At 63.8% G+C, this 21,177-nt stretch overlaps 4 protein-coding genes across 4 annotated transcripts; all 4 read left to right on the forward strand.

The window, feature by feature from the left end:
* The first annotated feature begins 144 nt into the window (after positions 1-144).
* CHLRE_03g152750v5 (uncharacterized protein) lies at positions 145-4,132 on the forward strand. The gene is made up of 3 exons (XM_043060542.1): positions 145-430; positions 689-2,056; positions 2,300-4,132. Exons 1-3 carry the CDS (start codon positions 258-260, stop codon positions 3,564-3,566), a joined length of 2,808 nt encoding a protein of 935 aa, XP_042925671.1. The 5' UTR covers positions 145-257; the 3' UTR covers positions 3,567-4,132.
* Positions 4,133-4,693: 561 nt separating this feature from the next.
* Positions 4,694-7,754, forward strand: CHLRE_03g152800v5 (uncharacterized protein). The gene is made up of 5 exons (XM_001697511.2): positions 4,694-5,293; positions 5,701-5,886; positions 6,131-6,268; positions 6,412-6,555; positions 6,797-7,754. Exons 1-5 carry the CDS (start codon positions 5,072-5,074, stop codon positions 7,037-7,039), a joined length of 933 nt encoding a protein of 310 aa, XP_001697563.2. The 5' UTR covers positions 4,694-5,071; the 3' UTR covers positions 7,040-7,754.
* Positions 7,755-7,935: 181 nt separating this feature from the next.
* Positions 7,936-16,515, forward strand: CHLRE_03g152850v5 (uncharacterized protein). The gene is made up of 21 exons (XM_043060543.1): positions 7,936-8,342; positions 8,554-8,650; positions 8,937-9,033; positions 9,299-9,462; positions 9,662-9,756; positions 9,963-10,083; positions 10,257-10,365; positions 10,473-10,654; positions 10,852-11,059; positions 11,348-11,443; positions 11,672-11,762; positions 12,070-12,161; positions 12,431-12,514; positions 12,903-12,965; positions 13,199-13,432; positions 13,774-13,890; positions 14,070-14,171; positions 14,367-14,459; positions 14,970-15,068; positions 15,277-15,393; positions 15,741-16,515. The coding sequence occupies exons 1-21, from the start codon at positions 8,102-8,104 to the stop codon at positions 16,017-16,019; spliced, it is 2,781 nt and encodes a 926-aa protein (XP_042925672.1). The 5' UTR covers positions 7,936-8,101; the 3' UTR covers positions 16,020-16,515.
* Positions 16,516-16,563: 48 nt separating this feature from the next.
* CHLRE_03g152900v5 (uncharacterized protein) lies at positions 16,564-21,175 on the forward strand. The gene is made up of 16 exons (XM_001697509.2): positions 16,564-16,689; positions 16,797-16,899; positions 17,046-17,103; positions 17,286-17,340; positions 17,554-17,635; positions 17,846-17,954; positions 18,147-18,238; positions 18,376-18,496; positions 18,718-18,818; positions 18,984-19,065; positions 19,237-19,278; positions 19,415-19,475; positions 19,645-19,769; positions 19,950-19,981; positions 20,256-20,458; positions 20,605-21,175. The coding sequence occupies exons 2-16, from the start codon at positions 16,838-16,840 to the stop codon at positions 20,775-20,777; spliced, it is 1,398 nt and encodes a 465-aa protein (XP_001697561.2). The 5' UTR covers positions 16,564-16,689; positions 16,797-16,837; the 3' UTR covers positions 20,778-21,175.
* Positions 21,176-21,177: the final 2 nt, after the last annotated feature.

The raw sequence follows: 21,177 nt of genomic DNA on the forward strand, positions 1-21,177 counted from the left end.
AGCGATCTGGTGAAGAAAACGAAGTCACTAGAGAACCTGCGATCCTTCTCGATCCAACTAGACTAGAGGGTTCGGAGCCCATGAGCCCATTAAATACAGTCTTCGGCACTTTGTCTGCCATTATCGAGTTCTACAAAAACACCACAAACAAATACAATCTCCACCCTGCACACCAACAGCCTCTGTTATCGCTCACTGGCTCTTCGGCAACTTATCGGTTCAGTCGCTTGAGACGGCAACAGGCCAACGCGTCAAACATGTTCCGCGTTGGCAACCCCTGGGGCTTTGGCGGCCCTGCTGCCTTTGGCGCAAGCCCCGCTGTTGATGATGATAGGCTCTATTCCAGCATGTTTGGACGGCCAACCCAGCCTCGCGGAGGCTACCCGGAGGAGCTACTTTACTCTGGATATTACAATCCAGCATACGGGAGGTGAGTGTTTTGCGTATTGCAGGCCAGCAAGGTAGGCCGGACACGGCCGGGACACATGTTATGCTGTGTTTGTGTGTCGTGCACCATACTGGGCCCGGAGCAACTGAGCGGGCAGCGTGTCTGCGGAATCACCAGTTTTGATATAGTGTCGCCTCTCAGCGAGTTGCTCTGAGAGTCAGGGACCAGCTCTACCGTATCCGCACACGCCTGGTTCCGCGCGCTGACTGACCCCTCCGCCCCCCCCCTAAAAAAACGCAGGGCTGCCTACCCTGCAGGCTACCGCCGTGGTGTGCCCATGCCACCTCATCCAATGGACCTGCATGAAGACCCCTACGCCGCCGCAGCCGCCGCAGCTCAGGCTGCTCGCAAGGCCCCGGCCAGCAGCGCACCCCCGGCCAGCGCACCCGGCCGCCCGGTATACCATGAGGCGTCCGGCTACGTCCTCGTGCCCGACGGCATGGGCGGCTACTGCCTGGCTCGTCCCACCGGCCTCCGCACCCCTGCCTCCGCCATGCCCGTCGCATCGTCCGCTGCGCGCCTGCCGGTTCGTAGGCCAGTGGCCGCGTCTGAGGAGGACGATGACGAGGCGGAGGAGGATGCGGACGTGATGGACGCCGTCGCTGCCGCCCGCGCCCGTCGCCTGCAGAAGGAGCAGGCGGCAGCAGCGGCGCTGGCGGCGCAGCTTCAGCGACGCCGTGCACCGGCCGCAGCAGCGCCGGCGCCCCGGGCGGCATCGCCGCTCATCATTGCCTCGGACCCCGAGGACCAGGACGGCGAGGTGGACTCGGATAGCGACACGCACGACCTCGCCTCCGTCCGGTCCCAGCAGCGGCAACAGCAACAGCAACAGCAGTCGCAGCAGCCCACGCGACGGATGGCCCTCTACTATGACCCCTTCACAGGCGGCTACTACCGCGCACCCTTGCAGTCGGAGCCGGCCGCGCCGGTTGCGCCCAAGCCGGCCGCCAAGCCGGCCGCCGCCGCCGCCATCTCCGGCTCCCGCACGGCAACGGCGCAGGAGCCCTCCGCGGCTTCGCAGCCGCGCAGCATCCACGTCAACCAGCAGGCGCAGCAAAGCGAGCGCGTGCCAGTGACCATGATACCCGCGACCTCCAGGCCCACCACCACCAGCACCACCACCACAGCGACCACGGGCGCTGTCTCCAGCGGCGCCTCACTTCAGCGGCAGCACAGCAACGCGCTCGTGCCTCGGCCGCCCATGGAGGTCTCCCTATCACGCGGCCCCAGCTCCAACCTGCTTCCTGCCGTGTCTGACCTCAATCTCAGCTACGGCGCCTGCGGCGCAACAGCACGCAGCGCCGCACCCGCGCCCACCGCCACCGCCGCTGCCGTCACCGCGCCCGCAGGCCGCGCCTCCTCTCGACCTGCCAGCGCCGCGCCCATGCTCAAGTCGCAGGCAGCGCGCACCATCCAGCGTTGGTTTCGCGGCTGGCGGCTTTGGCGGCACCTAGCCTCGCTGCAGGGCCTGGTGAGGGCGGCGGCGGAGCTGCGCGAGGCGGCGGCCAAGTTCTACGGCTTCATGGCCGCCACGGAGACGAACATCACGTGCCGGCAGGCGGCGGAGGTGAACGAGCTGGCCATGCGCCTGATCTTCAAGCTGGACAGGTGAGCTTGCTCCCTGCGCGTGGGAAGATTTCCAACAGCGAATGAAAGGGCTTGCGGTTCGTGGTTGTTGTGTCCTTTGGTTGTGGTAGTGGCAGTGGCTTAGTGATAGTGTGAGCCCAATGTTATTCGTCCCCACGCGCGCGGCTTTCGCCTCCAGTGCTTGTGCCGAACATCCGTCCACCATCTGACACCTTCCCGCTCCTCCCACCCACCCACCCCACCACCCTTTCCCCAATCCCGCAGCATGGAGGGCATGCCCGCCGAGTTCCGCGCCCTGCGCAAACACCTGGTAGGCCGCGCCATGCGGCTGCAGGACGAGGGGCAGGCCGCCTACGCCAAGTCCGCCGCCCGCCCCGGCAACGGCTCAGCTGTTGTCGCAGACGCCGACACCGTGCGCGGCCCTGCAGCAGCGGCGCCTGCGGCGCCGGCCTCTGCCGTGGCGGCCTCTGCCGCGGCGGCCCCTGCCGCTGCAAGCCAGCAGGAGGCTGCGGCGCCCAGCCGTGCCAGCACCGCCGGGCAGTTCACGCCGCCGCCGTCACCACGTCATCACGCGCACGCCGATCGGAAGCAACCGGCCAACAGCGACACTGATCTGAGTGACGTGCACGGGGCCGCGGCGCCAGCAGCAGCAGCGGCAGCAGCAGCACCAGCAGCACCAGAAGCTGCTGCTTCTAAGGCCGTGCCGGCGGACGCAAGCATAGGCGATGCCGAGGCGGAGGGAAACTGTGCCACCGCAAACGACGCCAATGCATCCGAGGCGTCGGCGGACGGTGTGGCTGCGACTACGGTCGAGCCAGCAGGTCAGGCCGGGAGGGAAGGGGGCCGGGTTGAAACCGGCGCCTCTTCGTCCGCTCCTGGCGATGGCAAGAGCGCGGTGAAGCTTCCGTCCTTGACGGCGGCTGCATCGGCGTCGGCGGAACCGGCAGCGGCGGGCGCGGCGGCGTCTACGGCGGCGGCGGCAGCAGCTAAGGGGTGCAAGTCTGGTCCCGTGGCTCTGACCTCCTCCACCCCCTCCTCCGCACAGTGCAACGCTCCCCGCTCTGCTTCAGCGCACCCGGGGCCAAGCAGCAGCGGCGCAACCGCCGCCGCAGCGGTTAGCACCGAAAACAACGGCAACAGCAACAGCAGCAGGCCCAGCCCGACGGCGCCCAGGTCAAGGGAGACAAAGCTACAGGGCCTTCGCGTAGGTCGCGTCGGCAGTGATGTCAGCCTGCGCCGGCAGAGCAGCCGCGAGCAGCTGAAGCAACAGAAACTGGTGGCAACTGCGGCTGCTGCTGCTGCGGCGGCGGCGGAAGCAGCCAAGTCCTTAGGGCCGGTTTCGGGCGAAGGCGTGGCACCCGCTGGGTCCAGCCCTGTTGGCGGCGGTGGTGCTGTAAGCCTGTCAGGACACCTGCAGCGCCTGCAGAAAGCGCTGGGGGCACTGCAACTACTCAGCAAGAAGAAGAAGAAGTGGACGGCGGGCGCTGGCCGCGCGGGCAGCTCACGCGACCGCAAGCGCCAGTGCGCGTGAGCACTGCATGAATGGACGTGATAGGGTGTGTAGGGGCGGCGCAAAGTCAGGGTCAGAGTCAGAGTCAGAGTTAGGGTCAGGGTCAGGGTAGGGGCGCGCTATCACGCTATGAGCAGTATGCATGATGCTGAGTACACGTGAGTTTGTTACTGGGTGCAGCGGTTCGGAAGGTTGTGTGAATGTGTTAGGGCGAGCGCCACGCAGCTGGGTTTTTGGCGAGTTTAGTAAGCTTAAGTTTCGCATGGGTCGTCAGGCAATCTTTACACGCTCCGGATTTGTGGCATCGCGCCATGACCGCTATCACAACGAATGACAACGGCTGAGTACTGCAAACTGTCAAGTCAGTAAGGCATGTATGGTTGGCACGGCGTGTATGCGATTTAAGTTGTGGCCTGCTGGTCTGGAGTTTACTGGCGTAGGATACTACGATAATACTGGACTGCGCGTGCGGATCAGTGACCAGTGGTGTACATGCCTGGCCATGACGCCATGTTAGATTACAGGGGAACTCCCAGGGCTGCCTGCCAATTGCAGGAGTTACAGTGGGCATGTAACATGATACGAATTATACGCGCCTCCCCAGCTCCCGGCCACGAGTCGACAATCAGTGTGCCAGCCTACAAGTGTGCAGCAGTCGGTGCCCCCGTCGGGCATACATTCCCCCCTCGACTTGGTGGGGCCTGTTGGAGCAGCAGCAATTGCACTTAGCAGACTGAATTTCGTCTCGCTTACAGCACGTCTTGCCATCCTGAACCATTCACGCCCGGCTAGGCAAACTACTTGCACCGGAAGGCTGGCCACAGGACTGGCTCTTGCCCTCTCCAGTGCCGGTACGCAATTTCAATTCATAGGCTGTTACGGGGAAAGCTTGCCGGGGACAGGGCCACAGGGTAGCTCTGTGGCAAAGCCGCATTCAAGGCCCCAGACAAACTCTCTCAGGGTGACAGCGCACAGAGCGCAGGGCCGCAGGGGCATGGCGAGCTGGCAGGGCCGTTTGCAGGGTAGGGACGGGCATGGCAAGTTGGACGGACCCGTGGGCGCCACCCGCACCTGTTAACGTGTAGCGGATCCTCAGCTGGATTTATGCTTGGCATGCATGCATTTCCAGATATTTGATGATGCCGGAACCAAAGCCCACAAGGGCACGCATAGACTTGCGCCGAGCGGTGCGCGGTTTAATGCATCCTATCGCGCGGCTGTTAACAGAGTTGCAGCATAGTACCTCAGGTTGCATTGACCGATAAACCATTTGGGCTAGCGCCTACTGCCTTAACTAGGTACATTCACATCGGTTCGCTCTTTGCCGCCATTTGTTTCTTTGTCCCTTTGTCGCCCATAACACAATGCAACAAGCTCGACCGAGCCAAATGCGACTAGCACGTCAGGGCAAGCTGTGCACCCGCATCAGTGCAAACACTCGCCCGCGCCAAGCAACACGAGCCAACGCGGCAGCTCCGTTCATCCCTGCGCAAGTGTCAGAGATTGTGGAGCCAGCTGCGCAGGCGATGGCCAAGGCCATGAAGCGTGTGCCTATTACCATCCCCACCATGCCCGGGCAGCCCGCGCTCGAAACCGCGTTTGTGGGCCCCACCGCGAGCGAGCTGGCGAGCTACCCGCCTGATGTGCCCGCTGTGGTGCTGCTGCACGGCTTCGACTCCAGCTGCATGGAGTTCCGCCGGCTGTACCCCAAGCTGGCGGCCAGCGCGCCCACGTACGCGCTTGACCTGGTGCGTGTTGCAGTGCAGCGGCAAGCCTGAAGCCACGCGCCGGGCACCAGCTGTGGAGGCAGCTGGGCGTGGCTGCGTTGGGCTGGCGAGCCTTAGACAGTGGGATGCAGAGGTTACAAGGGGAAACGGGTCATGGCGCGGGGGAGCAAACTTGCCTACGGCAGCTGGCATCGCCCACGCTGCCGGCGCGCATGCCCTCACCAGTTTGTCTCTCAGCAACAGCAGTTTGTCTAGCAGCAATAGCGCTCGCGCGTCCCTGCCCTGCCGCGCCACGCCCTCCGCACCTTAACCCGACACTGTCACTCAGTACCCCCTCTCCCCGCTAGTTTGGCTTTGTTTGGTTTAGTTAGTTTGAGCTTTCTCTGCACAATCCCCCTTGTCTCCCCTTACCCGGCTGCCCCCTGCAGGTGGGCTGGGGCTTCACCGACTACTCGCTGTTCAAGTCGGAGCCGGGCCGTGTGATCCGGCCCGAGGACAAGGCCGCGCACCTGCGCGCCTTCCTGCAGGCGCAGTGCGCAAGGCGGCGGGTGGTGCTGGTGGGCGCCTCGCTGGGCGGCGCCATGGCCCTGGACTTCGCGGTGACCTACCCCGAGGTGGGGCGGCAGCGGAGGAGGTCGGGGTTGTAGGTACCAGCCCAAACTAAGCCGAACCCGATGCAGGGGGGCGGCAGGAGATGGAGGAGGTGGCCGGGGTGGTGATGGAGGGTGTGGGCACGGGGGGTTGTGGCGGAGCTGAACTTGCACCAGTCAGCATGGGCATGCAGGCCAATCGCCAAGATCCTGACGGCACGCTCCCGTGCCGCCCCGGCGGCGGCGTTTCATATCATCGCTCTTGCAGGTGGTGGAGAAGCTGGTGTTGATCGACGCGCAGGGCTTTATCGACGGCATCGGGCCCATGGCCACTGCGCCGCGGCCGCTGCTGTGGCTGGGCGTCAAGCTCCTGCAGAGCGTGCCGCTGCGCCAGGCAGCAAACAAGGTGCGCGCTACCCCCAGTCCGCGACACTCCCTTGCGCGCATCTCTCAATCAATCTACCAAAAGGAGTACCGTATCACACCAACATCCAGCAACCTCACCGAAGTGATGAAAACACCCGCACATGCACACGAGCTCACACGCAGATGGCGTACTTCGACAAGGGCCGCTACGCCACCGAAGACGCCATGCGCATTGGCCGCCTGCACACACACCTGCCGGGCTGGGAGGACGCCAACATCGCGTGGATGCGCAGCGGCGGATACGCCATCAGCAGCAAGATTGGGCAGGTGGGCATCGCACAGGGTGGGGAGGGGCACAGACGGCTGCCAAGGGGCGTGTGCTGCGCCCGAGGGCCGCAACCCTAGCAACGGCACGACCGCACGTGAAGCAATTGCCTCCTCAATCTTCACGTTGCCCTGTATCTAACCTCATCGACTCCCCTGTCCCCACTCGTCTAATTGCCACGCCCCCTCGGCCCACCGTCTTGCTCCCGCCGCTGCCGCGCCCCTCGCTGGACACCCACACCAGGTGAAGCAGGAGGTGCTGGTCATGTGGGGCCGCAACGATGAGATTCTGGAGCCCAGCTACGCCGCGCGCTTCGAGCAGACGCTGCCGAACTGCCGGCTGCGGTGGGTGGAGCAGTGCGGCCACTGCGCGCACCTGGAGCAGCCGGAGCTGGCGGCTGCGGAAATCCTGGCGTTTGCGGGCGTGGAGGCGGTGCTGCCGGCGGAGCTGGTGGGCACGGAGGTGGCGGCAGCCAGCAGCAACTGAGGCGGCGGCGGGCTCGGTGGACGGGCGGCCAGGGTTTGGAGCCGTGGTCCGGTTGCAGAGGGTGGATTCTTGGGGATGGGGCGCCGGGTTTGGGCTTGGACTGTCCATGGGTTGATTGTTGTAGGCAGGGCAGGTCTGTCGGGAAGTGGGCGACGTTCTTGCCACTTCCTGGTCGAGTGAGTCGACTCATTGCTTGCATACATTTGTTCCTCCGATAGCACGAGGGCATGAGGTGTTGAGTGGAGTCAGTGGCCGCTGTTGAGGGATATGAGAGGTGGTCCAACAACGATTGATGGATTTAATAAACTGCAGTGCGACTTGTGGGTATGGACGACACGTAATCTTCATACCGTGATCCTCATGCCGTCAAAGTTTTCGAGGGGGAGGATGTGTTGTGATCGTCTGCACGGAGTACAACGAGGGAACGCGGGGAGGGGGCAGAGGGAAGGGTGCCGAGGGTGCTCCTGGAGGTTCGCCAGCGCTCAGGGAGGAAGAGCTTAGGAGTGAGGGGAGAGCCTTGACGTCGGACCGCGCTGTTTTGTAGCTTGTGACCTATGTGTTTGCTGCGCCACAGAGGGCTGGTAAAGGGCCGTGCGACTGACCTACTGTGCTTGGCAGGAGGTGGTGCCTGGACGCCTGCTGCACGAACTGTTTTCACTGCTGCACGACCTGAATAGTATGGCTAGTGCAGAGTACCTTGTAAGGACCATGATGAAAATATATATGCGTTTACTGTGCGAACGCATCTTATGTGTGCGTGCGGGGAGAACGTACGTGTGGGGAGGGGGTGGGCGACCTGAAACCCGGGGTGCCCGTCGGCTCGAGGCAGATACACGCGATGCAGCAGCAGTGGACGGGTGCTTGGGTAGACCAATTGAAGGTGGTGGTAAGCTAATGTACCAAAGTTCTGCTAACAGTGCCTGATAGAAATTGCAACATTTCGATCGCTGGACTGTCAACCAGAGCGCGGAGGGCCTAGTCGCCCCCGCCTGCTACCGAACGAAAACGTATCTTCTAAGCTTTTGACACACCATCGCCTTTCGCGGGCTTTGTCCCGTTGCGATGGCGCCAGGTCGCTTGTTCGGGCTTCTCGTCGCGGTGGCGCTAGCCCTGCAGGCCTATGCGCAGCTTCCGGTTGTTGTTAGCCACTCTATTGAGGTAAACATCACGGTCCCGCCGTTCAAGGTGGACCAGGACGACGCCTACATTTGCGTATCGGCGCTGCTGCCGCCCCACCCGCATAAGCTAGTTGGCATCATTCCTCACGCTAAGCAAGAGGTGGTGCACCACATCCTGCTCTATGGTGAGCGGTGCGGAGCGTCCGTTGAGGGAAGACTGTACACCCTTTTCGGGCGTCGTCCAGGCACGGGCCCCTGGTGCCTGGCTCGTCACCAGCGGCGGGTATCGCTCTGCAAGCCTCACCAGCCCCTATCCCTCTCAGCTTGGACCCTCTTGACGCATGGATAATCACTTACCTGCCCCGGGCTGTGGCCTCACACCGTGTCTGGACATAGGTTGCACCGAGCCGCACATGGCTTCCAAGGACGGGAAGCCAGTGGCGTGGCGCTGCGACATGAAGCCCGTGTGCAACGGCCCCTCATCCACCATCCTGTAGGTTGTCTCGGGGTTGGCGGGTCGGGATGGAAAACACGTGTCGCGACAGGGCCACACCCAGCGCATCCAAAGCTTCCTTACATCTGCTAGTCGGGACCCACTGCAGCCCCTTGACATCCTGCTGCACATACATACACATTCATACACGCACACGCACGCACACAAACACACACACCTGTAGCCGCACCCCCGCATCCTCCCTCCCGCGCCCCGCCCGCACCCTCTCTGGTGTGCCTGTGCCTGTGTCTTCAACACCGCCTGCACTGCACCCTGTCCACTGCAGCTATGGCTGGGGCCGCAATGCGCCCGACCTGCGGCTGCCGGAGGGTGTGGGCTTCTCGGTGGGCGAGCGCACCGGTGTCAAGTACATCGTGGCGCAGGTGCGGGGGCTGCAGTAGGGGGGCGGTCGGGAAGGCGGTGGTGTGGACTTCGGGCTGAGGGCGGCTTGGGCAGCGCGAGGGGAGCGGGAAGGCACACACAGTCGGATGGTGGCCTGGCAGCGGGGTTGCCAGTACTGTTGCGGAGCTGGGCCACTGATGGGCAGGGCGGCTGTGCAAGGCCTAGTGTGTGGCGTGAATGCAGCGCCACGCTGTGTCACGGCACCGCACATCGGCCCGTCACCCCACACGCACGCCGCACACACAGGTGCACTACCTGAAGGTGCGGCCGCCGGATGACCACAGCGGCGTGACGCTGCTGCTCAAGCCGCACGCGGTGCCGTACGCCGCTGGGCTGGTGTCCTTCGCATCCTGGTTCACCATCCCGCCCGGCAAGAAGAGCCACCCCATTGTCAACACCTGCTGCTACAAGTACGGGGGCGGGGGCTGCGGGGCGGGGGCTGCGGGGTGGAGGGTTGAATCAGGGGCTGGAGCGCGGTCGCCAGGCCTCCAGGCGTGCTTTGACTCTACTCAAGGGCCGGTACGTAGCGGAGCATGATATCCCAATGCCTCAACTGTCGACTTGCTCACCTGAAATCTCACGCTCCTGCTCCTGCTCTGCCCCGCACAGGGGCTACGAGGCGCTGACCATGTTCGCGGTGCGTGTGCACACCCACGGCCTGGGCCGCCGTGTGTTCATGACGCGCGAGACCTGGAACAAGACCGGTGAGCGCGCGTGCGTGTGCGCGTGCGTGTGAATGACCTGGATGGGCAAAAGCGCGATGGTTGACACCAGGTTCCTCGTGTTGTACGGTACTTGTGGGGCTCGTGCGTGTGCGCTGGCCCGTAGCTGGCAGTAGTGCAGCGTACACGGGCTTGCGGCGGCGCCGGCTGCGTGTTGACGGCTGTCCTGTGTGCACGTGTGGCTGCAGGCACGGAGGAGCTGGTGTCCCGTGACCCGCAGCTGCCGCAGTCCTTCGTGCCCACCACCCGCCACACCATCTGGCCGGGCGACCGGCTCACCGTCACGTGCCTCTTCGACTCCTCCTCCAAGTGCGTGTGTGCGTGTGTCGGTGCCACCATCCGGCCAGGGGGGAAAGGACCGGCGGGCTCCTGCCCGGACCAGCTAGCTGCACTGGTGGACTGATAAACGGATTGCCGAGCATTGGTACTTAAAGATGTAGCTAGCGGTGACACGGCGATTGCTGCCGTATCCCTCGCGATAGGACGGCGCCTGTGAACGCGGGCGGCACGCACAACGACGAGATGTGCAACATGTACACCATGGTGTACGGCAAGACGCCCTACCTCACCATGTGCGACAACAACGTGCAGGTGCGGGCAGGGGCAGGCCGGGGTTTGCGGAAGGGCTCACAACGCCTGTGAGCACCAACTGACCGCGTTAGGCCCACACAGCCACGTGCTCGCCCACACCCGCTCAGGACATCCGCGACGACTCGCCGGGCGCGCTGCCGCGCCACTCCACGCTGGTGGTCGACCCCATGCCCAACTGGCGCCCGCCCGCGCCCGCCGGCACACCCGGCGACGCGCTGGGCGCGGAGGCGGTGGGCGACGCCACCAGCGTCACCACTGGGCCGGACGGCACGCTGTGGGTCCTGTACAGGTGAGCGGGCCAGAGCGCGGGTGGGCGGGCAGGTAAGAGAGGGGGTTGGGTGAGGAAACGGCCGGCGCTGCTTGGCGCGTTGCAGGTCTGCGCAGCACCAACCGTATCAGCTCGTCGTCTTGCAAACAACAACACGCATTTTGGACACAGCGCCGCTGACGTGGCACGCCTTCTCCACCACCCTTTGCCGCTCGCAGGGCGTCAGGCGTGTGGAAGTCCGACACATTTGACCGCAAGGAGGTCATCACGCGCAAGGAGCCGGTGCCGGAGGCGGTGGTGCTCAACATGAACCCCGACACCGGCAAGATCCTGGCGCGCTGGGGCGCCGACGTGTTCTACCTGCCACACTCCATTTCCGTGGACCAGTACGGCAATGTGTGGGTGGTGGACGTGGGCAGGCACCAGGTGCGCGGCGTGGCGTGGCGGGGGGGCTACATAAAGAAAAAGTGAAGTTGTTGACGCAGCGGCGCGGGGGCGGGGTGGTGTTGAGGAAGGGTGTTGGGCTGCCTGGGTGATGTGCGGCAGCGGAGGAGTGCGGCTGGCGTGTGTTTGTCCCTCAGGAGTTTCAAGCGATGGTAGCTGCACAATTGCGCTGTACGGTGTGTGGTACGTTTGCGCTCTCTGCAGTGCCCCGCTTCTGCCTCACACGTCCGTCCGCACGTCCATGCATATCCCTCATGGCGGTCCCTGCAGGTGCTCAAGTTCGACTCCAAGGGCAAGCAGCTACTGGTGGTGGGCAAGGACCGCCAGCCGGGAGCGGGCAAGGACAAGTTCTGCAAGCCCACGCAGGTGCAGGGCTGGGACTGAGGGCGGCGTGGTGGGGCCAGGGCCAGGGAGCGAGGCGGTGGGGGTCGCATGGGGCGGCGTGCGGAGCATGAGATGCGGCAAGGGGGCTGCGGCTACTGCAGTCGCTTGCCGACGCTCGCGAGTGTTGCGCCAGCGATTGCAACCAAGTGGCCACTGCAGTTGTTGATTGACTCCGCTTGGTGGCGCCGTGGCCATGCGGGCAACGCACAGGTGGCGGTGCTGCGCGACGGCAGCTTCATTGTCGCGGACGGCTACTGCAACAGCCGCGTGGTGTGGTTCGACAAGACCGGGAAGTACATTGGTGAGTGCAGAGGGCGTCGTGCTTGCAAACACGCCATGGCCGGGCCACGACACTTACGGCACCAACAGCACTGCCGGTGCGCATGGCGCCAAGGGGTGTGCGCCCCCGCCTTCCTTGACGCAATTTGCGTGTGTGCACGTGTGCGTGCGTGCGTGTAAAGTGCTTGGTGATTACTCCCAACCTGAGCCGTGAATCCGGGCGATCACCTGGATGCCACTGCCCCGCTGCTCCGCTGCTACTGCCGCGCCAACCCGCTGCGCCCCTGCTGCTGCCCCGCTGGCCCGCTGCTACTGCCGCCCCGCTGCAGCCGAGTCGGGCGCCATCAAGGCAGTGGTTCACGGCGTGCTGGTGGACGAGTGCGAGGGCCTGGTGTACGTGGCCAGTCGGGAGGGCCGCAAGGTGGGCTGCCGGGGTGCAGGGGCGGGGGCGGGAGGTGGGAGGTGGGGCGGGGAGGTGGGGGCGGGAGGTAGGGTTGGTTCCGATCTCAAACGGGGGCCGGGAGGTGGGGTTGTTTCCGATTCGAAACGGGAGCCGGAAGGTGGGGGCGGAGCGGGTCTGGCGTCGACGGCATGGAAGCAGGGCGTTGCATCCAGCGTGCTTAGGTGGGTCATAGCAGCTAGGGTGTCATGGCCTGCCCACCACACGTCGCACCTGCGCCACCTGTACAGGTTGTGGCGCTGGACATCACCGACACCAAGAAGCGCCTGCAGCTCAAGGCCACGTACGACATGGCGGCGGCGGGACACGGCCAGGTGCGGGGCGCGGGGGGGGGGTAAATACCAGCCCAAACTAAACCAAAACCAACGAAAACGAGGGGAGCGCAGGCAGAGGCGTTAGTTGCAAGCGATAATACTTATGGGATGTGGGGCGAGGCGTCGTGGCGCAGCAGGGCGAGCGGCGCCGGCGATAAATGTCGCCGCCGTCCGGGCTCGGTGGCGCGCTCGGGGAGTTGGTAGTTTCAAAACTGAATGGGGGGGTCTTAGGGGTGTTGTAAGGCGCCATCCGCTCCTGCACCCGACTGCTGTTTATGCATTCTGCTCAGCGTTGCCAGGCAATAACCGCATACACAATTGTTGGCACCGAGCGCTGATGTATGCCCTAAGTTGTGATCTGTTGTGTCGACGCGTCCAAGCGCTGCAGGTCTGGGCGCTGCGCTTCGGCCCCTACGGCGAGCAGCTGGCACTCACCTGGGACGAGGGCAAGGTAAGCCAGAGGCCCAGGCTTCAGAGGAGCCGCGCGGGGGGTCCAGGTCAGCACAAGGAAGCTCTCGCCACACACCGCCGTCCACAACACGCATTGCCGCGGGCGCTACGAATTTGCAACCATGTCCTCTCCCCGCTCCTCTCCCCGTTCCTCTCCCCGCTTACCCCTCACACCTCCACTTCCGCCCCTCAGCCGACCCCTCCTCCCCTCCTTCTCCTCCTTCCCCCACACAGGATGCCCACCTGGTGAACGTGCGCTTCCCCACCCAGTTCTGGACGCTGCCCGGCACCGCCAAGCTCTCCCCGCACGACTTCACGCTGGGCGGCGCCGCCACCGAGCTCAGCGGCGCCGGCGACCGCTTCTTCTCCGTGTACCTGGCCTCGGTGGGAGTGGCCTGCGACACCAAGTGCGGCGCGCTGCACAAGTTCGTGGTGGTGCCCACCGGCTTCAAGCTGCCGGCGCAGTGGGTGAGACTGTATGGGAGCGGGGCGCTGCCGCAGGGCGCGCGGAGGGAAGGAGCGGAGCTGGTGGTGTCCCAGTACGCTGCGGGCTGGTGCGGCCGTGCAACGCTGGTGGTAACAGACGGCGCGGCTTGCCCGTCTTTGGGGGGGAGGGCAGGAGTTTGGGCCAGGAAAGCTCGCTACAGCTTCAGCCTCCGGTAGCCATCTCGGGCCGCATTCAGCGCTCTTTCTATTTGTCGCTATCCGGTGGCTCGGAGGCTTGCGGCTCACCTGTGTACCTACACGTCCATCAGCATTTCGGCCCAGCATCGGGGGCCTGACGCCCGTGCCTTCTTGCGTCCTTGCAGGAGCTGGAGACGGCTGTGGCGGTCCCCAGCAAGGCCAAGGACGTGAAGCCGGGCGATGCCAAGGAGCTGCCGCACGGCGCCGTGGCAGCCAACCACACCGCCAATGTGGTGGCCAAGGTGGGGGCGGCGCTCCCTGCAACCGCGGGGGCGGGAGCTGTCGCGGTGGCCCGGGCCCCTCATTTGCGCTGCTGGCATTGTGCCCGGCATGATAGCGTGATGGCATGTTTGTGATTCAGCTAGTCGGCGAGCCAAATGCGTACGTGGATCTCGCCTGTGCCCTGGTCCCCTTGCGCCAGGCCATCGCCAAGGGCGTGCCCGCCCCCGCCAAGCCGCCCGCCGGCGAGGAGGAAGACGAGGGCGGCGCCATGGTGGCGGATGACTATGACGAGGACGTCGAGGTGCGCCGGGGCTGTCAGGCTAGACCGCAGGGCTGCCAGGGGTTCGGACACTGCAATGTGGGGTTCAGGCCGGCCAGGGCTGGACGCATGCGCCCGTGTCGACTATGATGTTGCAAGCCGTATCCCCATGTAACCTGCCACGCCGCCACCGCACCCGCCCCTCCGCTCCATCCGCTCCTCCACTCCAACCGCCAGGACGACACGGAGGACGCGGAGGACTACGAGAACACCAAGAAGGTGCTGGACGAGGAGATGGAGGCGGAGGAGGAGGCCATGGCAGACTACGAGGTGTGGGGCGGGCTGGGCGGGGGCGGTGGTAGCAGCTGCTGCCGAGAGTGCTTGGGTGGAGGAGTTCTTAGGGCGTGGGCCTCTGGCCCGTTGGCACCATAGGCATGCCTGGCGGGCTGGTCGACAGAGACCTGTAGGAGGGTTGGAAACGCCAAGTGGAGGTGGAGCACTGAGGCCTGTGAGCATGCAGCTGCGGCGGCACCCCACCAGGGGAGGGCTGGTGCTACACAGCCGTCCCGCGCCAATGCCACAGGCGACAACCTTCTGGCTGCCCCCCGCGTGCCGCCCTGTGCTGCCCCCGCGTGCCGCCCTGTGTCCACCTTGGCTGGCCCTGTTTGCTGCATCCCCCCTGCTTTTCCTCTGTTCCCTGTTTCCTGTTCCCTGTTTTCCCATTGGACGTCGGCACTTCAAACTGGTGGTTTCATGACTCCGTTCTCCACATTAACGGCTATTCCCCACCACCGTCTACCTTTTCCTTCGCTAATCATGAATGTAACCCCCGCCCCGCAGGAGATGATCACGGGCGTACGGCCCAACACCACGCACGACAAGGGCGAGCTGGTGCCGCTGGACAAGGAGCGGTACCAGGTGCTGATGCAGGACAAGAAGGTGGGTCGCGGATGCCGCTCTCACACTCGACGCGGCGTGCAGCATCGCATGCATTGCAATTGGCTATGGCTTTTTCTGCTGATGCGCCGTACGGGATAGTGCACGAGCGGCGTGCAGCGGGAGCCATGGAAGAGCTCGTACTGCGCCTACCGGTACCGTATGTCGGACAGCAGGGGCTTACTCCCGCTCTGGATCCCCCTTTCGCCAGGCGGCCACCAAGACCATGGGCTCCGGCTGGGCCAATGTGCTGGTGGTGGTGCTTGTGCTGGCGCTGACCGTCATTTCGGTCTACTACGCGCGCGCCACCCTCATGCACTACATCCAGGTGAGGGGCCTATGTGGTGGTCTGGTAGAACTTGCATTTTCTAGCTCTAGCAGACTTTTTTAAGTCAGTAGCAACCAGCTAAGGCATATGCCCTCATGCGAATTTTGGAGGTCACGGTCATTGCCAGTTTGCGACACTTTGTCGCTGAGGTCGCTATTCCAGCCACCTTCCTGTCGGGTTGCTTACAGCTTGACCCACTATTTCATCCGGGGCAGGTGGACGGCGTGTGCGGCTGGCTGGTTGCGATATCATGCACAGTGCATAGGCTGTACTGGCCAGGCTTGCCAGTCCCCGAGTCGCTGACGCGCTGTCCCTCTTGCCCTGCTGCTCACACGGCTGCCGAACAGAGCATAACTGTGAGCAGCAGCAACCCTGGCGGCAGTGGTGCGGGCATCAAGGGCGGTCCGAGCGCCGGGGCTTCAACGCCTGCGGGTGGCGGCCTGCGGAAGACCTTCGGTGCGTGGGCGTCGGCGGCGGAGGGCCTCCTTGGCCGCTTTAGTGGCCGCGGCGGTGCCGCGGCGGCGGCTGGACTTGCAGGCACGACAGGCGCTGGCGGCGCAAAGCGCTCAACGGCGGAGGTGGAGGCGGCGCGCGAGCGTGAGCGACTGCTGCGCAGCGGGCCGTAAGGAGTAGGCTCGGGTTGTTCCTACTAGCCTGGACTCGTACGAGCTGTGCCAGGGCGCCTGCATGCCTGCGCACGCGTGCAAGTATAGCAACGGGTGGTCGACAGAGAGGAATACTGCCTGTGTAGTGATTAGCGTTTAGAGTTGCATTGCTGGCGGTTGCAACATGCTGGCGCGTCTTGGCGCCAGGAGCGTTTGGATGGGATGACGTGCTCAAGAACTGGAGAGCGGACTTATGCACGTACGTTAGTGCTGGTGTTTCGATAGATATCCTTTACGGATTGCGTGTAATGACTGTTGAGCAATCATGTGCTCACCGCTTGAAAGCGGTGGTGCCGCTAGCTGAGGGGGTCTGCTGACTGGGCAGGGCCGGTGCTGGTGAGCGTAGGGTTTGGCACCAGGGTCACTGAGGATGCAGTGACGAAGTCTACATTACACTGTAGCGTCTCTGTACAACTTGACACAAGTAACTTGCGGCGCTGCCGCAAGCTGCCAAGCCCAAGGTCACGCTGTTTTTTTGCCGAAACTGCAGCTTTGCCTTTCTGACTTTGGATCCAACGCTTAAAGTGAATTCATGGAAAATTAGATAAGAGTGAATAATCAGCGCGTCGCAACTGATACAGCTGTAAAATGTTGGCTCAGCGGAGGAAAGTTGCTAGCGCTGCGTCTCCAGGTCGGTTCTGCTGTTAAAGCGATCAAAGGGGCACAGCAGATGAACATCGGCAGCCTTCTTTGCCCTGCCCGACCAAGTCGCTAAACATCATTTGATGCCGCGCGTAGGCAGCGCAGCGCGCCTGCCTCCATCGGTCGTGCGCGGCAGAATGCGCGTGAGGCCACAGGCACAGGCGCCGGACGCGAGGCTAGATTGGCTCAGCACTGCCTCGTGAGTGCGGGTGGAGGGGAGTCATCGACGGGTCGCCCCCACACTGGAGTCGCCCCCACACTAGAGTCGTCCCCGCTGTGCGTTTCACGGCGCCGCGCAACCACTTCGAAGCCCGAACCTCTTTTGTCATACTTGGTAAAATGCAGGCCGTCAGACTCTTGGTCGCTCGCCATCCTTGGTGACTTGCACCTGGCGCCGGAGCAGGTGGGGCCCGGCTGTGTCAGGAGGGGTACAACTTTTGTGACCTTGGGAGTCACCCCAGCTTACAGAGAGGCAATACTCAGCCGCGCAAGTATGCAGTATGCAGGAGTCCAGCAGCACTCTCGGATGCTGTACGACGCGGCAGCACACAATTATGACGCCGCGGTCTTACCTGTCCCCTGCAGATGAAGCTCTTCGACGCGGCACGGGGCCACTTGGTGGACGCAATGGCTGAGAAGGGTGGGTGTGGCTTTCGGGGCGCAGTCGGTGTAGGTGTGGTTTCAAAGGGCAGGCAGAGCTTGCTACTGGTGAGTGGAGGCTTCGCCCATGCGTGTCCTTGTGCAGGACGCACACATCCAACCCGGTCTGGCAGTGGTCGGGCGGTTAGCCCGTGCCCCTAGGCTAAGCGCTTGCACGTCAGCTGTCCCGAACACACGCCACGGTGTGCTGCAGGTGGCGGGCGGGTGGTGCAGCTGGGCGACCTGGGTCACGGCAAGCACGCGTCCGGCAGCCGCAAGTGCTTCCAGTTCGCCAAGTCAGTGAACACTGGACTCATCACACAGGCGCTGGGGCAGCGTGTCAGTGCGTGCCGTGCTGGGGCCTGGCTGGCTGGGTGGCGCCTCTCGCGCGCCAGCGCTGCGTTGGTTGGCTGCGGGGGAGGCGGTGCATCTGGAAGGGAGCGAAGGTGGAAACATTTGCGGCCGGCTGGCTTGCGTCGTTTTCACGCAAATTTGCCCCCTGACAGGCAGTACATGGACGGCTTCAAACTGCCGTACGGCATGATCCTTGGCAACCACGACCTGGAGGGGGACGAGTTCCAGTCGGATGAGGAGAACCTGGCGGCGTGGAAGGAGGTGGGGAGGGCGTGCTTGTGTGTATGCGTGTGTGCTTGCTTCTTAAACGGTAAGTTTCGGCTTGGGTCGCTGATGTACCGCTGTAGTCTGGCTGGCACGTGAAGCGATCAAAGCTCGCATCGCCTGGAGTGAACGCCCACCCTGCCGTTCGTCTTCTGAGTATGTGCCCTTTCTTTACCTTGTGCCGTGCAGGTGTTTGGCCAGCCGCACTTCTGGAGCGCCGATTTGGGTCGCGCCAAGGTCGTGGGCCTCTCCACGGAGCGGTACCGCTCCAACGCCAACAGGTACGGCGGCAGCGGCGGCGGCGGCTGCGGCGGCGGTGGTGGCGGCTGCGTTGCGGCCACTCCGGGGTGTAGGCGCTGCCGAAAACAGATGCGCCAATGGTAATGATGCGTGTGTGTCTTTGTGTTTGCGCCCGCAGTCATCACGAGGTGTACATTCCGCAGCACCAGCTGGACTGGCTGGAGGGGCAGCTGGCGGCGCACCCGCACACGCCCTTCATCGTGTGCACACACGCGCCGCCCATGGGCTGCGGACTCAAGGTGGGTGCGGGGGGCGGGGCCAGGTGGGGGGGGGGGGATAGGGCGCACCTTGGAGGTAGGTGCCGTGTGTGTTGGGCGCCGGATATGGACGCTGCGCGCAGGGGCAGCTGCATGCCGGTGAATGCCGTGCCGCATGCGTTGATGGCCAGGCACCGTGCGGCTTACACCGAGGCCGGAGCTACGTGTTCGCGAGTGTGCGTGTTTGTTGGACTGGTGCGCAGGTCATCCAGGAGGTGCACATCAAGAACCGCTGCGCCTGGCTGAACCACTCTGACAACCCGCGTGCGTTCATGGACATCGTGGCCCGCCACCGCAACGTCAAGTGAGCTGAAGGAGGGGAATGTGCTCTGTGCTGGTCCTGCATGTCAGAGTAGGCATGACATCAGCCAACAGACAACGCCTACATTTGTGGGAGTGTTGCCGTACTCTTCATGTGTGTCGTGCGTGCTGATCCTGTCGCCTCCCTGACTCATTTACCCTGACGCAGACTGTGGTTCAGCGGCCACTTTCACTTGTCCCACAACTACCCCGACTCCATCTCAACAGTGGGAAGCGCTGCTTTCGTTCAGGTATGGGCGTGACGGACTTGTACATTGGGGCGTGGGGCGGATTTGTGACAGAATGTTTGCCGTATCCATTACCAATAAAGCCAAGGCCAGCGTCAGGAATGCCAAGTGGCAGACGCAGCGCGGCCGCTCCAGGACTTGCATGAGTCACAAGGCGAGTGCTGCTCCGTGCAGGTCGGCGTGATCGGCGAGTGCAACCGCGACGGCACTCGCCAGGTATGATGGTTGGTGGTGGTGATATAGGCTGTTTCTTGACAGCGCCGCCGTGTCATGTGCGCCGCATGACATGACATGACACCTCGCTAAACAGCACGTGGGCCCTGCCCCCGCCCCTGACCTCGCCCCCGCGCAGTCACGACTCCTGTGCGGTACCGAGGCCGGCTATCAGCTGTTCACAGTGGACCACGACACAGGTGCGAGCTGCCGGTACACCAAGCACACACGTACGGGACGTACCGCATTGCGTGTGCAGTGTGCTTGCTCCCCCGTGACCTTTTGCATCGGGTTTTACTTTTGTGGCCCATTGACATATCATCGGACACGCGTCAGATTGGACACGCTTCATCACACTACCATATGCAGGCGCGTCGCGACTGGACATGGAGGCGCGCTGGGATGACGCGTCCGCCCCGGTGCCGGTGATTCCGGAGGATGAGCTGCTGTGTGACCCCGACGCAGGCTGGCTGTGCTCTGAGATGGACTGCAAGGTACGTGCGTACGCGGTCGGAGAGCGAGCCTACACTGCCTGACCCAAGACCGCTGTACCACCAGGCAACCGACAACAGGGTGTGGGAGGGAGGCTTGGTGGTATTTCCGGCTCCATCTTCTAGATGAAGGCGCTGGGCTAGGCGCCTGTGCTCACGGATTCACCCCCCGCTGTGCTGCAGGTCGGCGACAACAGCACGGGCTTCATCACCTGGTGAGTCCGCGTGGCATGTGTGCATTGCGGCAGTGAAGTACTGCGGCAGTGCGGCAATGCCGCAGTGGGGGGGCTCGGCCGTTGTTATCCACGGTCGGTGCGGCATCAACACTAGGGTTGGCGGCAACAAGTTGGGCCCTGGCAGCATTCGATGGCCTACGCGCGCGCTTGCATGCTCAGAATGCCTTGCAACGTCGCAACCTTAGTCCCTGATCCCCCTAGCTGGGCGCGTGTGCAACCCCTCGTCCCCTTCTCTCTGCCGCCGCCCCTGCAGGCACCCGGTGGGCCTCCAGACCATCCTGGCACGTCAGGCCAACGACCTCTTGATCGAGTACGACATGGCAACGGCGGCGCCGCTTGGTCTGGTGACGAAGGTGCCGGAGAGCTGCAGCCTGCAGCTGCTGGCGGCGGACGGCAGCCCGGCGGCGCGCGAGGACGGGTCCGACGTGGCGGAGATCCGCATCTACGAGGCCAACGGTAGGAAGCACGGCGCGCGTGCTGGCGGCTAGGATATTGTGAGGCATGGCGGCCGGTGCCGTGTTGGTTCCAGCATTCCCAGAAGGTCAACGTAGCTCGCGTCACTTTCTCTGATATTCACAATGTGCGTGTGCATGCGCGCGCAGGCGAGCTGCGGGAAACGGTGACCCGCAACTCCTCCGGCGCCTTCTTCCGCATCTACCAGCCCAACAAATGGCGCCTCAAGCAGCAGAAGAAGGCCGAGGAGGCGGTGGCGGTGGCGGCGGCGGAGGCAGCGGCCCAGCAGTCGGGGTCTGCCATGGGCTCGTACGCTGAGTAGATGCGGGCCCAATGCGTCGAGGTGCGTATCGGAGAGGAGAGAGAGAAAGCTGTGAGTCGTGGTTTGGCTTGGAGGGATAAACGATGCAACTCCGGCCACGTAGTCAAGTGTGCGCCTGGGCTGCTGCGCAGGACAGAGCTGTCGCAGGACAGAGCCTACCGCGTAAAAACACATTGGCTGGCACTGCGGAGTGTGAGAGGGTCTGTAGTAATGCACGCGCCTTGCAGAGGGAGTTTGTGAAGAATTCTTTTTAAGATGCGTATGGATGCGGATTACAATTGAAGGGACAGCCCGACAAGCGGGGGCACGCCGTACCCACGCCGCGAAGGGCCATCTGCGACCCAGAGAAACAACACCCGCCCCCTGGTTGGCTGCCGACCTTCATAGTGTTACGCACATG

The sequence above is a fragment of the Chlamydomonas reinhardtii genome, chromosome 3, assembly GCF_000002595.2.
Source record: "Chlamydomonas reinhardtii strain CC-503 cw92 mt+ chromosome 3, whole genome shotgun sequence".
NCBI lineage: Eukaryota > Viridiplantae > Chlorophyta > Chlorophyceae > Chlamydomonadales > Chlamydomonadaceae > Chlamydomonas > Chlamydomonas reinhardtii.